Source organism: Hippoglossus hippoglossus, chromosome 5 (genome assembly GCF_009819705.1).
Source record: "Hippoglossus hippoglossus isolate fHipHip1 chromosome 5, fHipHip1.pri, whole genome shotgun sequence".
NCBI lineage: Eukaryota > Metazoa > Chordata > Actinopteri > Pleuronectiformes > Pleuronectidae > Hippoglossus > Hippoglossus hippoglossus.
This window is the reverse complement of record NC_047155.1, coordinates 24,870,084-24,889,569: the sequence shown is the minus strand read 5'-3', so window position 1 is coordinate 24,889,569 and position 19,486 is coordinate 24,870,084. Positions and strand designations below refer to the sequence as shown.

The following is a 19,486-nucleotide window of genomic DNA, read 5'->3' as shown; positions in this document are numbered from 1 at the left end:
TTTCTGACTGTCATGTCACCTTATCTAATATGTAGGCCTGTGCGCTCCATTCTGGCAGTTCATCACGTAGACATATTTATGTGTGGCATGTTTAGTTATAGCTTGGCATTGTGTAAGTACGATAATAGCACTATAGGCTACAGTATTTGACTTTATTAAAATCAAAGAGTGTAAATGAAGACAGTGGGTGGAATTTATAACACCTCACATTCATCTTTATAGTTTTAGTCGGCCAATATTTTCAGCCAGTAAATTGCAACCAAGGAGTGTTCAATGGCTCCAAATAAATAACCTAACACTGCTTTAAAAAAGTTATATTTTAAAATCTAAATATGTGGTACACCAAATATATTTGTTTACCAAACTTTGAAAATCGTGTATGTGTGTGTGTTTCTGTAAGACTGCCATACGGAACAAAGGACACATACTTGTGTGTCCTCTCATACAGGATATCCATATGAAATATTCCGATGAAACTGAGTTCACTCTTTGTGGACACAAATCAACAAACCTCAGTTATGTTACATACTTCTCTTGCAACATTATGGCTCCAGGGAGCTTTCTTTTAATATCCTTTTTCTTTTTGTTTTAGAAATGGTTTGTTTTGTTTATGAATGACTTTCATGTTGTTTGGACCAAAATGTTTTACTTGTTTGTGTCAAAAAAGTAACTCATTTACTATCTGCGCACTTAACATAGTAGATACGGTATTCAAATGTTCGCCCCGATGAGTGATGCCTTCACTGACTGCAAGAACTGTAGCGTTTACTTGTTAAAGTCACTCAAACGGTGTATGAATTTGATGGGTTTTTTAAACAAAGACCACAAGTACAGTGGGATCAACTGCTCTTAGCATATTGAGGAATAGATTACTGCTGTAACTTTCTGTAACTTTCCGTGTAAATTCTTAAGTTTAACTTTGAACAAGTCCACTTTTTTTCTTCCAGATTGGGTCTTTTTTATTTTGTACTTCCACACAAAAGTTTTTTCTACTTGAAAAAGTGAACTAAAGTCATTCCTCTCAGAGTTAGAAACTTTCCCCCAACTTTTAAAGTGTGACTTTCCGAGGCGGACCTGAAGGCATCAAAAGTGTGTGTCAATTAGCGGAGCAGAGCCAGAGGAGTGTAGAGCTCAGTGTGTGTGTGTGAGTGTGAGAGAGAGGGAGCTCAGTGTGTGTGTGAGAGCTTCACCAATGACCAGCTGAAAACAACCACTGCTCCGACTCTGATCCGCGGGGGTGGGAGCGCACAAGTTCGGATTTGGACTTTTTTTTGGGGGGGGAAACCATGGGATTCGAGCTGGACCGCTTCAAGGGGACCGTGGACCCGGACTTCAAATGCAACTTGTGCAACAAAGTGCTGGAGGACCCGCTGACGACTCCGTGCGGCCACGTCTTCTGCTCCGGCTGCGTGCTGCCCTGGGTGGTGCAGCAGAGCAGCTGCCCCGTCAAATGTCAGCGGATCTCCGCCAAGGAGCTGAACCACGTCCTGCCGCTGAAGAACCTCATCCTGAAGCTGGAGATCAGATGTGACAACCACGCGCGGGGCTGCGATGCCGTGGTGAGGCTGCAGCATCTGGCCGAGCACACCGAGGTGTGCGACTACAGCCCGGCCAAGTGCCGGAACCGGGGCTGCGGCGAGGTGCTCACCCTGCGGGACGTGGACGCTCACGCGCGGGAGACGTGCGACTACAGGCCGGTGGGGAACTGCGAGGGCGGCTGCGGGCTGATGCTCACCCACCGGGAGCAGACGTCGGGCGGCCACTGCTGCCTGGGAGCCCTGAAGGCGCACAACAGCGCGCTGCACTGCAAGATCCTCAGCCTGGACCGGGAGTTCAAGAAGCAGACCATCAAAGCCAACAAGAGGGAGAAGACGCTGCTGGCGCAACTGTCCTCCGTGCACAGCGAGCTGCAGATGACTGCGCTGAAGTACCAGAAGAAATTCACCGAGTACAGCGAGAGGATCGACTCCCTCACCGAGACCGTGGCTTTCTCCTGCAAGGTAACTTTCCTCTCTCAGGGAACTTCCCCCCTCTGGAATCCGCTGGTCATTCTCCCTCTCTTTGAGAAGAAACCTGCAGATTGAACACAAAATGCATGAAACAACAAGGAAAACAGCAAAACACACACTTTCACCTTAAAAAGTTTATTAGAACTTCAACAACCGAACCTCAACATCATTTTTTTTAACATATATCTGCAACATGGTTGAGTCAATTTGCTTTATAAATGTTGGAGATCCAACTTTACAGGCTTTAAAATGTCAAATGCATTCTGGGACTCAGTATCTCACTTTCATTGGGCCTCCATGTTGTTTTGGCTCAGTAGTGACCTACGTCTTCTTTAGATTTTACCTCATCACAGATGCAAATGGAAGACAAACTGAATATTTTTTTTATTTTTTTCTGACCTGTTCCCACTTGTGAAACCAACTTTTTCAGGAGTTTGTTTCCCCCCTGTGAGCGTCGGGGATGTCAGCTGTGCCTCTGGCCAGCTGGCAGTCTTCGGGTGGGGGTGCAGGGCCAAATATTTACTGCAGTTCTGTACACAACAAGGGCCAGTCTCCAGCTCTACTGTATGTCCCACTGTAGCAGCATGCCTGTTTGAGCCTTTCTGTCATCAGCCATTTGAAGTTGTGTGAGTGTGGTGGAAGATATAGATTTCCAATAGGGGCCCCGGCAGCGATTAGAAGAACTTCTGAGGGCCCGAATGTCCTTTTGAAAGACAATGTTTTGGAGATAGTGAGCACAGTGAGCGTGAGAAAGATTTGATGAGTGTTCCCTGTCCGTTTACACTGTTTAAAGATGAAGCATTTCTCATAAATCTCCACTTAATACAAGTATGTACATCTCTGGGTCCTTTGGTTCAACAATACATTCATACTACTAACCCCCCTCCCTGCCCTGCCTTTTTCAAACTGAAAGAACCTCTGTACACTGGGCATGAGGGTGCCTGCCGGTGTAAACAGGAAGCATTTGGTTGTTATTTGCAGAATTGTTGCCGATTCCTCGAATAACATCTCAACCTTCTACCCACGTAAGCAATTGCATCATTGTGAAATGCAGAATTTAACTGCACAACATCTGTTAGCAAAGACAACAGTCGGCAACACTTGTAACTGATTATCCATGTTGCGTTGTACACTGGGGCTGCCAGTTGTTTTCTTCTGTAAGGGGGTCATGTGATAGGTGCCTGACGAATCAGCGAAGGCTTCGTAGTGGCCAGAAAAGACCCAATCAGCAAGCGGTTGTGAGTGTCTACATCCTCGTTTCCAAACGTCTCAGGTTCTGCTCGTCCAGATCAAATTAAAGTTTTCAAACTAAAACGGGGCCAGCAGCATTTCTACACGTCTCTGTTTTACTACTCTGCAGTATAGTGTGGACGTCAGGCGTATCTGTAGCAGAGGTGATGCGTTTCCAAATGAAAACAAAACCTGTGGGTGAAGCCTTAGGATGTTTTTATGGCTCTTGGTAATTCTCAGCATCACAAAGGATGCAGTTAGGCCTATAATGAATTGAATTATGAATGAATATGGCGTGTGGCTGCGCTGCTGCGGTGGGGGGGGGGGTGACATTGTTAGTAAGGCTTAGTTAATAGAAAGTCTGTCCAAGAAGAGGAGGAACGAGTTGCACAGATTGAACAGACACTGCTGACAGTTGAAGGACGAAAGTGAAGTGAGGATGAAAGTTCCCATTCATCCACGTAATCAGTGAGTGGGATCTTTTTCTCCGGTGTTGTGCTCATTTCATTTCCCACCTCTTAATTCCCTGTTTTTGTTAGTGCAGTTTCCCACACAAGTGGCTTCTTACAAAGACTTCACTCTTCTCTCAATTATCTCTGTCTTTTTTTTTTTCTGGCTCTGTGATTTCATTTATTCATTATGGGCTCATGTTCTCGGCAACACGAGTTTCGGTAGAATGGTGAATTGCGCAACAAAACCACCGATGCAGGGAATTGGTGGAATCGCTCACGCTGGTGTGGAGAAGCTTGCTGGGCCTGTAGCACAGCTGGTTATCATGGTTGATTTGACAGTGGCATAAGTCCTTCCACTGAGATATATGCATTCCCAGTGTAAACAGGCAGACAACTTAAACGCACTGTACGTGGAAGATGTGGGAATTCTTCCGGAAATCCTCCATGGAGGAGAAAGAGGAGCATTTTTGTGAATGATGCGGTTTGTCTGAAAAGTTTTTTTTTTTTTTTCTTTCATTGGGTTCAGCACAGGATTGTTCGGTGGTAGAATCGGTGTGAAATAGCATCACAAGTGAGATTAGCTCTGGCAAGCAGGCGAGTTGCAGACTATGACGGGAACTCTCTGAGACCCTATAGCTGGATTTATGCTTCTGCTTCTGCCATATGGGCTGTAAAGGTTATGTTGTACCTGATGTGTGCCTTCCCAAAAATAACTAATGTTTGGGATGTAGACATATCATGTGCTTACAGCAACAAGTGTGACCTGCTGCTAGTGTTTTCTTGTGCATGTTTCAGTCTTTCTGACCTCTGTGGCCTGTTGAGAGCAAAGACGACAATAAGGAAGTTAAAACCTTGATCCCAGATGTGTAAAGCCAAAATACGCAAAATTGGGTCCGGACTTTCTCCGGAGTTTGCCTTCCACACGTGAACACCCCGGCAGGAGATTCTCCGCTCAGACACATTCACAAGAACACAGAAATCTGAATAGTGTTTGGGTGACGGGTGACGCAGGGGGCAGGATACAACAGCTGCGTAGTTCATGGGTTTTTGTTTACAGCCCATCCACTTCTGCGTCGGCCCTTATCACTAAAAGTCTCTGTCTTTCCAAGTTGACATCTTTCTCGCCGTCTTCAGTGTCTGGCTCTGTCTCTCTCTTTCATCCTGCGATATTTGTATCCTCTTTGGTATTTTCAGTGTAACACGTTTTTTTTTTCTTCAGTCCAACACTCGCAGTGAATCCTCCACATAATCTCCCACTGTATTCTCACGTGGGCTCATTCAGACATCATGCAGAGTTTTTACTAAGAGACTAGGCCAGGAGAAACTCGGCAGAGTATCCGCACCAACTGACTCGGACATTTGCGTTCCTACATACAGATTTCCCGGATAATCTCCTAAAATCACTCGGAGTTCCGTCTGAAAGCGGCTTCAGAATGACTGTATGTAAACACAGCGATTTACACAACAGGATTCTACATATTAAGTTACCTGGAAGAAACTGCAAATCTTCAAATCTGTGTATCTTACTGTGGGGAATATAAGCTATAATATGGCCTATACAACACATACAGTACATCTAGTGCTGTGCAGGTGATATAACCGTGTGAAATCTGACCCTCGGCTATAAATCAGAAGCTGCCGTTGACGCCTGAAGTCGACAATAAATCCATGTTAACTTCTTTTTTGTGATTTAAATGATCAGTCGATCATTGATCAGTCAGATTAGATGAGATTTATGGCCTATTAAACCTTACTCAGGAGGGAAGCTCAGGTTTTGACATTTATGATGGCTTCCTTCAAAGTCACAGTGAGCCAGCATTCACAACAGCACGCAGCTGGAACAGTTAAATGAAGTGCATCATTCTCCAGCTGTGTTACACAATACTAAATGTCTGTGGTGGGAAGGCTCTATCAGCCAGACTTTCTGTGACATATTTGTTCCTCGAATCACTGTCAAATAGTGAATACAGACCCATCATTTCATGCGACGTCTGACGGGTAACCCACTTTACTTTGTTTTTGAGTGTCTGTCACTCTTCGTCTTAGCGCTTCCGCAGCCAGATGGAGGATTTTAACGTTTTCTTAAGACATTAAAATCAGACGCCGACTGCGAAGGAGATCAGGGTGGCCTGGCTACGTGGAATAAGCGACTGAAGTTTCCAATAATAGCCCCTTTTACAACATGTTAAACTTCTTCGGTGAGCGAGGGAGGGCGATAAACCAAAGCGAAAACAAAAAGGAGCTCAGATCTGACTGTGGTTCACTTCAGGACTGCTAGAACTGCTGTCCCACTTTCCATTCAGCCACAGATCTCTGTTTTGAACCGAGCGTCCTCTGTAGCTGCTGTGGACGACAGTGTTTGCGCTCCGTGATGTGATAAAGAGCATCAATCAAAATCACAAGACATCGGACGGATTGAAGCTGCATTGAATTTGATCTGGGTAATCAGGGGCCCAATCTGATTAGGCTAATTGTGGACTAATTTTAAAGCATGAATCTACAAGATAAATTAATAGACTAATGTGCTCCATTAGTTATCTCTCACGCATGGGTGTCAATTGAATATGATATTAATAAATGGCTTGTAGAAGTACAACCCTTCCAGAAATTGATGATGCTGCTGTTTCCGTTGAATACATGCATCATCTTCACTCAGTAATTATCTCCTAATTGATTTGAAATCCATCATACCTTCCCGCCCTGAATTCCCTCAGATGACCAGGTCACTGAGTTTTTTCCTCTTGGCTCTCAGGCCAATAGTTCATGAATCAATATTTCCTTTTTCGTTCTACATCTAAGTAGCTACACTATAATTAGATGCTCTATGTTGAGACGAGGAAGACAGAGGGGAAGGCAGTGTGACGGAGGACAGACTCGGAAAGTGTGACTGGTCCTGAGGTGAAGGCCCGCTGCGAGTGTGCCAAGTCACCAGAGAGCAGCAGACTGAAGTTTCACTGCAACTTTGCTTTCTTTCTGTGCTCTTCTTTCCCTCTTCTTCATCTTTTTCTTCTTCTTCCTCCTCTTCTTCTTCCTTCTCCTCTTCTTCGTCTTCATCATCTTCCCCCTGTCCTTTCCTTTCTTCTGATTCTTCTTCTCCTTCCTCTTCCTCTTCTTCTCTCCTTCTTCCCCTTTTTTTGCGCTTCTCCTTCGTATTCTCTTTCTTCTACTTCTTGCTCCTCTTCTTCCTCATTTGTTCTTTTCTTTCTCCTTCTGTCCTTCCTCTTTTCCTTCTTGCTCCTCTTCTTCCTCTCATTTCTCCTCTCCTTCCTTTTCCTTCTCTCCCTCCTCTTCTCCTTCTTCCTCCTCTTCTTCCCCTCCTTGTTCTTGTACTTCTATTCATTCTTCTTCCTCCTTTTCTCCTTTTTCTCCTTCATCCTCTTCCTCCTCTCTTTTCTCCTCCTCCCAGTAAAGTTTTGTTTACTTGACACGTGTTTCCCCTAAATGATGTCCACATGATCTTGATTTGGTCGTAAGGACATTTTATTTTTTATCACCTAGGCATTCCTAAAGCTTTAGGAAATGCACAACGTCCTGAAGGGATTCACTTCATTTCTAGGAGATCAGAGCTTAGCTCGAGTGTTCGCAGATGTGGAAAAAAATCCTCTGCTTAATTACTCTGAGTTCATTTGTAGACGACATGTGAAAACACCTTTTTAAAATTCTTCCGGCTTGTTTTGAGGCTTGTGGCAGTTTCAGCTTAATTATCCTGTCGTTTTATTTTTGTTAAATTCTGAGTCATATCCAACTCATTATTCACCTAACGGCCAACTGTCCTCCTGTTGACAATAACGGCTGTAGCGACCATAATATGGAAGCATGTGTCACTAATGTGTCCGTGACACTGTGCGGGAGTGGACATTCCAGCATGGCCCGACAGGCACATGACGGTCGTTTTAGCCTATATGGCAGTGAGGGCACTGTACATGCCAATAATATCTGCTTTATATTTAGTCCCACTATGCAGCGGCATACTGGAGTGGCAGCTGAAATTATGCTACCTCATAACTCCCCTCTAAGTCCTGCTAAAAAAAACAGATTAAGAGCTGACTAGGCGAGTTTCCCAGCGTTCTTCATGTCATGTTGCGACTGGGTAAGAGGTCCGCTGGTGTATTATTTACATAGGACAACGGTCTGCGGGAGGGAAGGGCTGGCGGCTCCTCTTTGAAACGGTCACTTTTACTCTTTGGGCTAAGCCTGGAGTACGGTGAAGTTTAGAGCTGAGCTACTAGAGGGAAAATACCCGATCCAGTTCAAGACCTTTCGCCAGCAACAGTTGTCATTGTAGCTGGTGACATCTACAGCTGCATTTAAATCTTTCATTTCCTGCAGCTTGTAAGGCATTGTTAACTCTGTGAGTTGTTATCGTTTAGCTCTCGAGGTTGCACTCTTCGAAATTGCAGTTTTGCCATAAAATTGATTATCTGCTCAGCCCAAGTGAAGATGGGAATAAAGAGGTGTCATTAAGCCAATCTCTTCAGTTACTCCCCTTAATGTGCAGGGAATGGTGTCATTAACTTTCTCCTGCCCCTGCACCTTGCTCTATCTGTAATTTTATGTGTTTCAGCCCCTCAATTATCGGCTAATAAGAAAATATTCTTCTGTGTCCTGTTCTTCCTCTCCACGCAGCCGGCTCAATCAATCTGTCGCTCACCTGGAGCTAATGATAGATTATTAGGAATAACCCCCTGCCATCTCTTTGTTCACGTGTCTCTCCTCTGTCTGTCCGTAGGAAGGCGAGACAAAAAGCTTGACGGTTGTTCTTCTTCGTGAGGGCGGATCTCTGGGTTTTAACATCGTAGGAGGAAGGCCATGCGCGGTAGGTTAAAAGCCGAGCGATCTTGGAGGCTTTCATCTCCCTCGGTGATCAGCCAAGTGTCATATGGCAACCCAGGAATGAATAGCACATACTTAAGAGCACCACAAGCTCTCTGTGTACTGACTGACACAGCTTAGTCATGCATGTGTTTTGTAGTCTGTGGATAGATGGACCGCATCTATCAAGTTTTATTGTGTTTATATATTGGTCTGGTTTAGCGGATTTGGCATCACAGATTAAAAAAAGTATAATTAGTTTTATGAGAGTTAAATCTGGGATTATGGCTTCGACCGCAGTTGTTTTGTCTCTAATTGAGGGGATTTCGGTGGTGAGGTAAACACAGAGGAGTGGAAAGGGTCTCTTATTCCGCCCTGAACCTTTCACAGCCACAATGTTTCTTGCCTCGGGGCTCTGAAGTGAAAGTCATTAATGATGCCGCTTGTCTGCTGAGTGACGGGTTGAAAATATCTCAACTCTGTCTTCCATACATGGATCTCCTTTCTGCCGATCCTATTGAAATGGTGTTTCCCCTGTATCCCTTTCACTGGGACTGCACTCAAACTGTTACGGGGCACTTTTTCCACAGCCACAGTGACGCACATTTCTGTAGTGATATTTAACACAGTGAAACTTTCTATTGCTGGAAACTATAAAAAGTGTGTGTGTGTGTGTGTGTGTACCCGACTCCATGGTCTGGTAGATTTGCAGCCTTGCTCACTGTTGTGACAGAACCCATGTATCAAACTCAACCAGAAGAGAGCGGAGATGATACTTGGCTTTTTCTTTCCCTGCTAGCCTCAAATCAACAGTCTGTGTAAGAAGCTATTCATTAAAATGGAAATAGCTAATATCCCTGTAGCCTCAGACAAGGGCGTTTCATGTGGCTGTTATTTTGGCATGGCTTGGTAAGAGCAATCAGCTGCCAGGTTTTGTGGTCTATACAAGGGCTAGTTTGTCCACAGCTCTCAAGATAGGAGTAATTGTATGGCAGAGGAGTGAGCTTGTTGAAGCATTGCTGCAAATTCACTGTACTTGATGCCACTGAAAGAGGAAGCAGAGCAGAAATGACTAATTAGAGTTCGCACTGTGACTGTGGAGTTTCCTCAAGTGTCCCTTTTTTAAATTGCTGTTGTTCACCGTTGTTCTGTTCGCTACCACTCAATAGGGTGATTACAATGTGTTTTTGTTATTAAATCAACAATAGGGCTGGGCAATTAAACAATATCAATAATTATTGTAATTAAATTGCCGTGATCATCAATAGCGTTATAAAAAAAGTTCAATATATATTGATATAATGCTTAGGAGGGTTGACACATAATTGATTTGCCTCAGATTAATAAAATGTTTTGCTCTTTGTTTAAAACCACAACCTTCAGTCTGGAGCCAAAATCTGTCTTTAAACTTAATAGAAATAATGGAACATTTATCGTGATATCGACCGTTATGAATATTTCAATCTTAATATCGACACACTCAGTAAAAGGTATTTGGTTGGTGAGTTCAACCTACGTGAATGTTTACATGAAATCCCTGAGCTTTTTAAAGTAGTTTTACAAAGCTTTATTTATTCAATGTTTGTTCTAATGTCACAATGGGTGGGTGATCTGATGATTTCATATTGTGAACCATCTTAAAGCAAAGTGTCGATCACAACATTTTATGTCCTACTTATTCCCAGTTTACCCACATAGTGTCGATCCATGCTACATATACAAACCAACAAAAACCTAAACTCCTGGATAGTTATGATGACTGGCCAGAATGTATCTCTTTCATGCATGATATATACTGTATGTTTATCCAATGTGAAATAACATCATGGCGGATGAGGAGCTGCTGCCAAAAAGGACTCAATGTCTGCAGTGTGGCTCAGTCAGATATTCCTTCTATTTGTTGACTTTGTCGGCCAATGATTGGCATTTCTAAGGTAATGCGAGTGTTTCACTCAGGTAGTTTCAACCCCACCCATCTGCACATCACAAGTTCCTGAAACATAAACACTCATCAATGACTGAGGCGTTAGAGCAGTCAAAAAAATTGATAAAAGCAGCTATTCTATTTAATTTGTGAAACAGTTTGTGAAAGATCTTTTTTTTTATTCAGTGGTCCAGTGTTATTGTTGACTGCTGATTTCAGCTTTATTTAGTATTCAAAACTCGGGTTTTAATGACCATTTTGTTAATGGAATATTTTGTTGTCAGGATATTCTCTCCAGTACATGTCAAAAGTGGGAAGGAAGGTCACAATACAGATTGATCATGTGTAAAAAAGATAGTGATAGATTTTGGTATATTCGCCCACCCTTTGTTCACACTACTTCTCTCCTTAACAATTAAAGCTCTGTGCTTTTCTTATGCTGGACATAATAACTGCTGTTTATTTCACAGGATGATAATGACGGCACTTCAAATGAAGGGATCTATGTATCCAAGATCGTCGAGGATGGTCCAGCGGACAAGGAAGGAGGCCTTCAAATCCACGACAGAATAATAGAGGTATGTGTAGCCCACCCTGTCGTGTTTCCTGGAGCAGGAAAACAATGTGGAAGTCAATGTGGTGTAGATGTGGAACTTGGATTATGTGACAGCTGCTGTCTGCCCTATAAAGATGACGAGAGCGAGGAAGCACGAGACCATCACTCCGTATTTCTGTTCCAGTGACCTCTGGAAATGAAACTCGGGCTGAAAGCAGCAAATGTGACGCATCGCATGAGCATTTTACATTTTGGGCTTTTATTTCAGCTCGAAATGGTAAATCCTGCAGACAGCTCAAGTTTCGACATATGCTTCTACCAATCAACACTCAGGCAAAGCCTTTGTTAAGTGGGGCATCACTGCAGATATGCCGAGATAAACCTGAGGCGAGGATGTCTGTCTTTGGTTTTGCTGAGTGAGACGGAGCCCTGCGTTCGCTTCCTCGCTGACAAATCCCTTATGACAGTGCTGCCGTGTAGCGTCCTCCTCTCGCCTTTAAACAGAATCTCGTGTGGAAGAGCCCGGCTCACCCCGAGGTCAACTTGAGGGATGCGTCGAGAAACTCAACATCACAAAGGTTGCTTTTATAGAACAGTTGTCAGCCAGGGTCTCACACAATGGCTGCATTGAACAATGAGATTTATGTGGATTACGAGTGTGTATTACCAAGTACCGCAGGATGACAAATATGGTTTGTCATAAGATTTATTGTCAAACCTAAGTGAAATTGCCCCCAGGGCTTTTTGACCATCACATCGCTCGCAGAGATGTTTGTGAAAATTGTTTACAAGAAAAGAAGATGCCAACATCTGGGCTCTGTTGATTGTTCTATCCTGTCATTCATGCAGTCAAATGCAAACGACTTACCTCACCCTGGGGTCCTAAATAATGTTGTAATCATTGCAACACCGTACCTAGGATGTGACATAGCCTCTTTAAAATTTCTTCAAGTAACCCAATAAAGGGTCTCAAAGCTCACTGCAACTTGAGATTTGTCATGAGATCCCTTAACAGGTTGAGCCAGCAGTTCACCTGGATCCGGGTGTTTCGAGGTCAGAAAGAGACACTGCGTTTGGGCCACTAGCAAGACGACGGACATGAATCAGTGGAAGTGTGTGTGTTTGCGTCCATCTGTAGTGTCTGTTTTTACAAGCTTGCGTGCATCTGCGAGCGCAACAAGGTCGGGTTTAGTCATGTTAACGGGCCAGATGTTGCTGTATTTTGTTACTTGAGACCATATCTTGTGGTGGATTTAGTGTTCAGATAGCCACTCACAGCCATTCGGGTAATTTAGGATAATGCTGCACTTGTGTTTGTCTTGTTTCGGAGCCATTGTGAATGAAGTCACGAAATCTCTCCGACAAGGAGAACACAGGAGCGCAGAGGATGTGAAGAGCCTAAGGAGGTAGCAAAGCACCCTATTAAGTGACCCTTTCTTTTCAAGAGATGAGGTATTAGTGGACAAAAAACTACAAAATAAATCACTCAGCCATTGAAATAGAAATGTATAGACGGTACAGAGTTGTTGTTCCACATTGGAGCTTTTCATCGGATGGGAAACCTGATAGTGGAGGTGGTTCATATTTCCAAAAGAATTTCCCTTTGTTAGGTTATTTAAGCAACAAATTTCCATGTCATGATTTGTCCGATGCAACGTCATTGTGACATGTTTATAGTTTAGTGGGTTGCATCTTTAACCTCAGGTGATTGGCTCTGTGGTTGACAACGGTGTATCAAAGGAATTTAATCCCAAGCACCTAAAGGGAGTTTCATCTTCGTGTTTTGACCTTGTGGCCTGAAACCAACCGTAACTTTGTCTTATTTAAAATCTTGTGTGGGACGTGGCGCGTTAGAAAAGCATAAGCCTACTAATGTGGTTTCTCATCACACCTTGTTCTCTAGACAAATACTGCATGACCTCACTTGTTGTCACATATTATAGCTATAGAAATTGTTCTAGTTGATGGTTGGTAATATATTTTGGGAAGATTCTTTCAAACTAAAGTACATACACATAAAGATACCATAGTTGATTGAGAGAAGAAGTAATCCATGGTCTGAAATGTGAAAATCAAACAGGATGTGAGGTTTTTTGGTGTAGTCCTGTGTGATGTATCATTTCTTTAATTTTAAGACAGAATGTTGATTATTTTTTAGTTAAAGCTTTTAATCTTACAGTCTGGGCAGAGATTCATCAAGGCTGCTGTTGACCACAATGGTTACAATCAATCCATCATTTAATTGATGACTGCAGTGTGAATTGGCACTGACAAAGGGTAAAGGTTTGAATCACCAGTTTAAACCTCAGTGCAAAGGTTGAGTTATCTCTTGTCTGTTTAAGCTCAGACGTGTCTCTCGGTTTAAACCTTTCAGATTCATCCAATGCTTTAAGATTCTGCATTCTATCAACCACTTTTTTTGGGGGTTTTGTTTTTTTGGACACATTGTGGTAGTGGAACAAACTCAAAACACAACACTGACACATTGTCACCTTATAAAGTCGGCATGATGAATATGTTAGCAATAGCTCTTCCTTGTTTACATATTCAGCAGACACAGGGCAACGTTTGCATTTCATTTGGAGTCATATTTCAGGAGTCCCAAACAAGAAGTCCAATGCTCTTTGTCTTTTTAGCTCTGGTTTTATCTCCACCAACTTCAGAGGGAAATATCAGTTTCTTTATCTGCTAAATCCTTTACATTTTTTGTAAGCTAGCACGAGCATACGGTGAGTTAATCAAGTCATTTTTAGTACCAATACTGTAATTTTCCTTGACAGTGGAATGGAAAACGTTAGTTTTTTTTCTCAAACACATGGAATGTGGCTTAGCGGCAAACAGAGGTGATAATTTTGACAGCCACAACGCTGCTGTGGGGATCAGCCGCTCTGCAAAAGGACAATCATGTTACATGGAGAAGGGGAAAGCGCGTTCGCTTCAGGAGGCAGTTAAACTACAGCTCCGTCAAGAGCCGTAGCGCTGTTTTCTCTTCCTGCAGCAGAGGTGTTAGTTCCAGTAAGTCTATATGGATGTAACATGTACATGATGATCCACAGCTACTCCTTCTATAACAGGCTCTTAGCGGGGGAGTGTGATGGCAGATGGCTGTCCTCTAACGCAGCTACAGGCTGGTATGATTCAGCACATGAATGCCTCCTTGTTCATCCAGACATTTTTCTCATAAAAACCTTGAGGTGTGTTTGCTTTTGCTCCGCAAGCACTCTGGTCGGGATCTGTCTGCCACGGTTAGATAAATAAGTTTGGATTCAGTTTAATAGTGGGACTGGTCGAGAACTACGGGCTTTTTCTTTAGCCATGCTATACTTTCTTTGATAATTTATGATTGTGTACTTGAATGTTGTTGACCATGTCAATGTAACCTTTGCATTTAGTTTTCTCTCTTGCTTCACATTAAGTATTGCCGGATGTTTGATTTCTGAGTATATCCATATTCCCACTAAAATGACTTTCATCAAGCCTAAACCCATGACTAAATATATGACTAAACCCATGTTTAGTCATATATGACTAAACCCATGTTGCAAGAGCAGAATGACTGTGCAGGAGCTCTCAGGGTGAAGGGGAAGTTTTCTGTGTGGGCTCCTGAGTGTGAAAATAGGAAGAGAATGGAGACGCCCGGGCTGCTGTTGTAAATGTCGCCTTGTAAATCCTCAGCAAACATTCCCAGGTCGCCGAGGGTGAACAGCAACAACTACTTTAAAATAAACTGACATTGGGAGATGCCAGTTCCAATATGGAGGATGGGTTTGTGTGTTGTTTTGGGGGGGTTGGGTGAGGGGCTAACCAACAGGATAGTGTCCCAACTATAACATGTCATTAGAATTGGACAGTGAAAATTGGAAGGGCAGCATTCAACACAATAATGTTTTTATTCAGTGTCAACTACTCAACATGCGACAGGGTGTCTTAAAACTTTGAGCCAAAAATAGCAGGAATGTTTACGCTGGCACAGTTTTGCAACCGATGATGCAAGTCGGATTAACTGGCGGTTACATCTGTTCATTTAACCTGTTTGAGATGCATTATGCATTTTTTATTTTTTATTTTGCTTAATTGGCTTGTCGAAGAGCAGGAGGAATGTGGTGGAAAAAAATGCTAGGGGTCACAATTAAATGTGTCTGAAATGCAAAAGAGGCTGCTCTAAATACACTGACTTTATTGGTGGCAAGGGCATAAAAGTAAAGACTTTGATGACCAGATCAACTTTATTATGCTTGATAGATCCTGTTCTTATTAGCATATCGCTACAGCTTATACTACTAATTATTAAAGAATCAGTGAGGCTAAAGTTAATAACGTTGTAAATGTTTTAAATTAAAGTGGCATTTCACGTCTGTATTTCAAACATGTGACTGTGACCCTCTTTCAGGCAGCACATGTGTTGTTTCTTTCTTGTCATTAGACGTGTGAGTTGCGAGGTTACCCACAGTGAGCCACTAAACACCTCAAACTGCCCCGCAGCTACTTAAGTATCAAATCACCAGGCCAGAGACCGCTTAAAAGCCAAGCCAGATAGCACTTAGCAGTGACTGACAGAAATGTGAGGCGAGCTCTAGTGGAGGCGGGTCGGAGGCGTGCATGTCAATGAGCCTTTATTCTTCTCCAGGGCGAGGAAGATTGAGATATTTTAAGGATTTTGTGAGAAATCTGAAGCAAGTCGCTGCCTTTTTTTGCCAATCATGGCTAAAAGTTTCCTTTTAGACTTTTTAAGAGCGTAATGACAAAAGTCAGGTCAGTTTTATGGTCGATTTAGTGAATGATCAGTAATGTCGTGTATGTATTTTATGGCATATTACACAACGCTACTTTCAAGCATCATTTTCCGAGTTCAGAATGAAACTGTTTACCTGATGGTTCTACTCATGATTGTTGTGTTCAGCCTTGGTTGCTTGGAGTTTACTAAGTTTCTAATAAGCCTATAATTTTGGATGATATTAGCCCTATCAGTATTAGATTATGTTTGCCGATATAAACAATTCTATTTTACAGACTAAGCAATGCAGAAAATATGTGCATTTTTGTTTAGTTTACATAAAAAAATGTTTTTAAATCAAGTTCTATATGTTTGGTTTTATTTGTGTTTTCTTTTTAATTATAGTTATTTATAATAAAGTTTATGGTTAAACTGTACAATATCCTGGAAAAAAAGCATCAGTTACATTTCTTTGTCATGAGGATTTGATAACGACTTTTGAGGAATCATTGCAAATTGTAAAAAATTTATATATTTCAAAAATTTGTATCAGGCTTTCACTGTTACTGAATCTGCCTAAAGGTGATTTTTAGGACGCCATCAATCGTCCTAGATAAATAAAAAGTCTCGTTGAATAGTGAATGGGAGAATGGTGCGATTGACTCCACCCCTACTGTCACCAATAAGTCGTTGCAGCACATGGCATCCACAGCAGGACATGTGCCAAAAGTTCTTTAGGTGTTATTTCTGACCCGGAGGGCTATGAGGAACAGACGTAGAAGTTGTTTCTCTTAGGGGATCACATGTTGTTTGGCATTTCTGAGGCAAGAAGCGACCCTTTGTCAGAGTCTTTATTAGATTTTGGCCCCTGCGCAGGCAGCGTGTTTATTCCCCAGATGGGCAGGCCAGGCAGAATGTGGCCCCGCTCCGCTGCTCCTGTCTGGCCCATAGACGGGATGAATCCACCCAAGGCTAAGCGGGGCCAATCCTAGCAGTGAGCCACATTCCTGTGCCCCGTGGTCCAGCTGAGGCCGGAGCAGGACATTAACAACAAATCTAACTTTAAAGAGTCAGTTTAATCAGCTTCTGGTGGTAGCTGCATGCTGCTGCCCTTTGCTGAGCTGGTTATAAGAAGCGAAGACAAGCACATCTTTGTTTTCCCCTGCTCCATATGGGGGGGGGGAAAGAGGAAAAAAAAGTTTTTAAGATGTGGAGTCGTGTCAGTCGAGAGATGGTGTGAGGTGAGCTTAGGCTTTGCTCCAGCCAAGAGGCGGCTTTTGTGTCTGTCCCTCGCCACACACAGAATATTGTACTTTCCACTCAGTTTAAACAGCTTGCGTCCTCAAAGGCAAGCCGACACTTGACGATTTTGCGGAGACGTCCAGTCTGGGCCTACTGTAAATGTGTTTGCTCTGCTCCAGCCCAGTCTCAGCCGGCTCCTTGTTCATCGGGGCTAGTGGCTTAATTTATGGCTCCTGAAAGGTTTCGACGGGGGCAGAAATAGACAGTTGTCATTAAGGCTAATTTTCCTGCCTATCAATCACAGGCCTTGTGTAAATGGATCAGCAACAATCGGCTCAGGTTGCTCTGCCAGCTGCTTCTCATGTCAGCCCCTGACCCCCAAGCACAGACTGCCCACTGACTCCTAATTAACTACCCTCAATTAAACCCTAATAGGCTGATTAACAGACCCTTAGTTGTGCTGTAATGGCCCGTCGTTTCCTCCCAGTGCCCCTCTGAAATGCATCCTGACTGCAGCATGTTAATCACCGCCCACTCGCTCGCTCTCTCTCTCTCTCTCTCTCTTTCTCCCTCTGGCCTTACCAGTGTCTCTCTGCCTCTCTCTGTCCGGCAGGGCAGAGATGAGCATGTTCAAATTCCTGAGACAAAATGTTTGGCACCATATTTAGATAAATAGACTGATGCACAGATAATCGTAATAGATAAATTCCTGACACATACTCATTTCTAAAAAGATCAGTTTAAGTGTTTACGTAACATTTGAAATGCCTTGGAATTTGAACAAAACTATTAAAACAACGGTAAAATGAACTCTCTCGTAACAAACTAAAAACACACGTCATTGTTTCTTTACTGATCCATGACCAACAAACATTAAAAACTGAATGATCCTATAGTTAGAGATTAGATTTTTGATCTTTTTTAAGTTATTTGACATAAGAATCCTCCTACCTCCTTGTTCATTCAGTAGTGGTTCTTAAGCTTTCTGTCTTTCAAATGTCAAGTTGACAACAGTCAACATCTACAAAAATAGTTATCAGTTACAGATCTGTCAACTCCTTATGTGAGGGAATATCCTGTATTCATCATGTAGCATTTGGTCCTCGAAACAATTTCTGCATGTATTTTTGGAATAAAATGTTAAAAATGACATTGATTTGAAACCAGTTTTATAATTAATTTGTCATTTTAGACCTCAGTAAACATACCGAGCATGGTTTCAGCCTCTCATTTTGGAGAATTTGACGCTTTTCTATCTCATATATAGTATTTAACCAAAATTAAAATAATCATTATTTGCTGCCTTAAATCCTATATAAAATATCTTTTGTCAAATTGGCAGCAAAATGTCTCTACCACAGTTGTTATGTTCATCTCCACTGTGGTCGAGTCTTATTCCATTTGTCTTGTAACCGCAGCTCCCAAAACGTTTTGTAACGGCACCAAAATAATACAACACGCCAAAGTAGCTTTCTTAATATTTAATATGATCACAGCATGTATCTCACAAGGGAACGCGATGGGAATGGGAAACAGTGGCACAATCCCCCAAAACCATCATCTTAATAGAAGTGTTGACATTTTGCACCAGATTTATGTTTATGTTGCGTGTAGACCACAGTTTAAAACTGTTTCTACATTTTCAAAGTTGTAAATCTTTGGTTTGTGCTGCAGACGAGGCAGAAATGTTGGAGACTCGAAGTCTTACTCATCTCTGTCTGAGGGACACTCTGCAGGGACACAAAAATACCTCACTGTATCCGACCGGATCAAATACCACTACTTATCATTGGTCCTGTATAGAGGAAGTTCATCCCACTTAGAGCTGATAGATAGAGCAGTATAATAGCAAAGATAAAAACTAAATGAGGAGTGGTAATTGAAGGAATGCTCCATGCAGGGAAATCAATTAGGTGGAGAAACTGGCTACCACGCCTCAGTGGTAGAACTTTAGAATAAATCACGAGATGTTGACAAGCACACAGCTCTGTTTGTCGAAGTTTTCCAGTTACATTTTAATAGAAACGTACATTGTGTATAATTTCCGCTGAACAAGGCGTAGAGTTGGCTAATCTGACACAACAACTGGATTCCTGCGAGTGCGTTTTACGAGCGGTGCCAACATGGTTATGATACACGGAGGGACTTTCCTGCTTTATGACACAGATTCCGTCTCTTGACTTGTTGGCAGCAGATGTTTGTTTCTATGGGAATGGCCATAGGCTGACAGTGATTTAAACATGGTCTGTGTGGCACTGTGTGATCCAACATGGGTCCTTCCAGAGATTATAGGTTATAGATTTCACTCATCAATCAAAGTGCCAGAGTGCGCTTGTCTCCCCTCTCATATGGAACCGTTACAGTCGCCGCTTCAGTGAGATGATGAAGTGGACTTCATTTCTTTTCCCAATGACTTTTAACCCAACTGGCTGTTAATCATGTACTGTCGGCTCGACTCTTTTTTTTGTTTCTTCTTTTTTTCGCAGTTACATGAATACTCAAAAGTGAAATCTGAGATTTTAAAACTTCCCTTAAGGCTTCTCCAAC

General features: G+C 42.6%; 1 protein-coding gene across 2 annotated transcripts in view; it reads left to right on the top strand.

Annotated features, from left to right (window-relative positions):
* The first annotated feature begins 1,122 nt into the window (after positions 1 to 1,122).
* Positions 1,123 to 19,486, top strand: part of pdzrn3b (PDZ domain containing RING finger 3b) — a 99,417-nt gene continuing 81,053 nt past the window's right edge. The window contains exons 1-3 of one of the 2 annotated variants that reach the window (XM_034585328.1): positions 1,135 to 2,000; positions 8,421 to 8,507; positions 10,898 to 11,005. In XM_034585328.1, the coding sequence (XP_034441219.1) occupies positions 1,287 to 2,000; positions 8,421 to 8,507; positions 10,898 to 11,005 (909 nt within the window). In that variant the 5' untranslated portion in view covers positions 1,135 to 1,286. Of the gene's footprint in view, positions 2,001 to 8,420; positions 8,508 to 10,897; positions 11,006 to 19,486 lie in introns of both variants that reach the window. The other variant, XM_034585329.1, reaches the window with a different exon arrangement.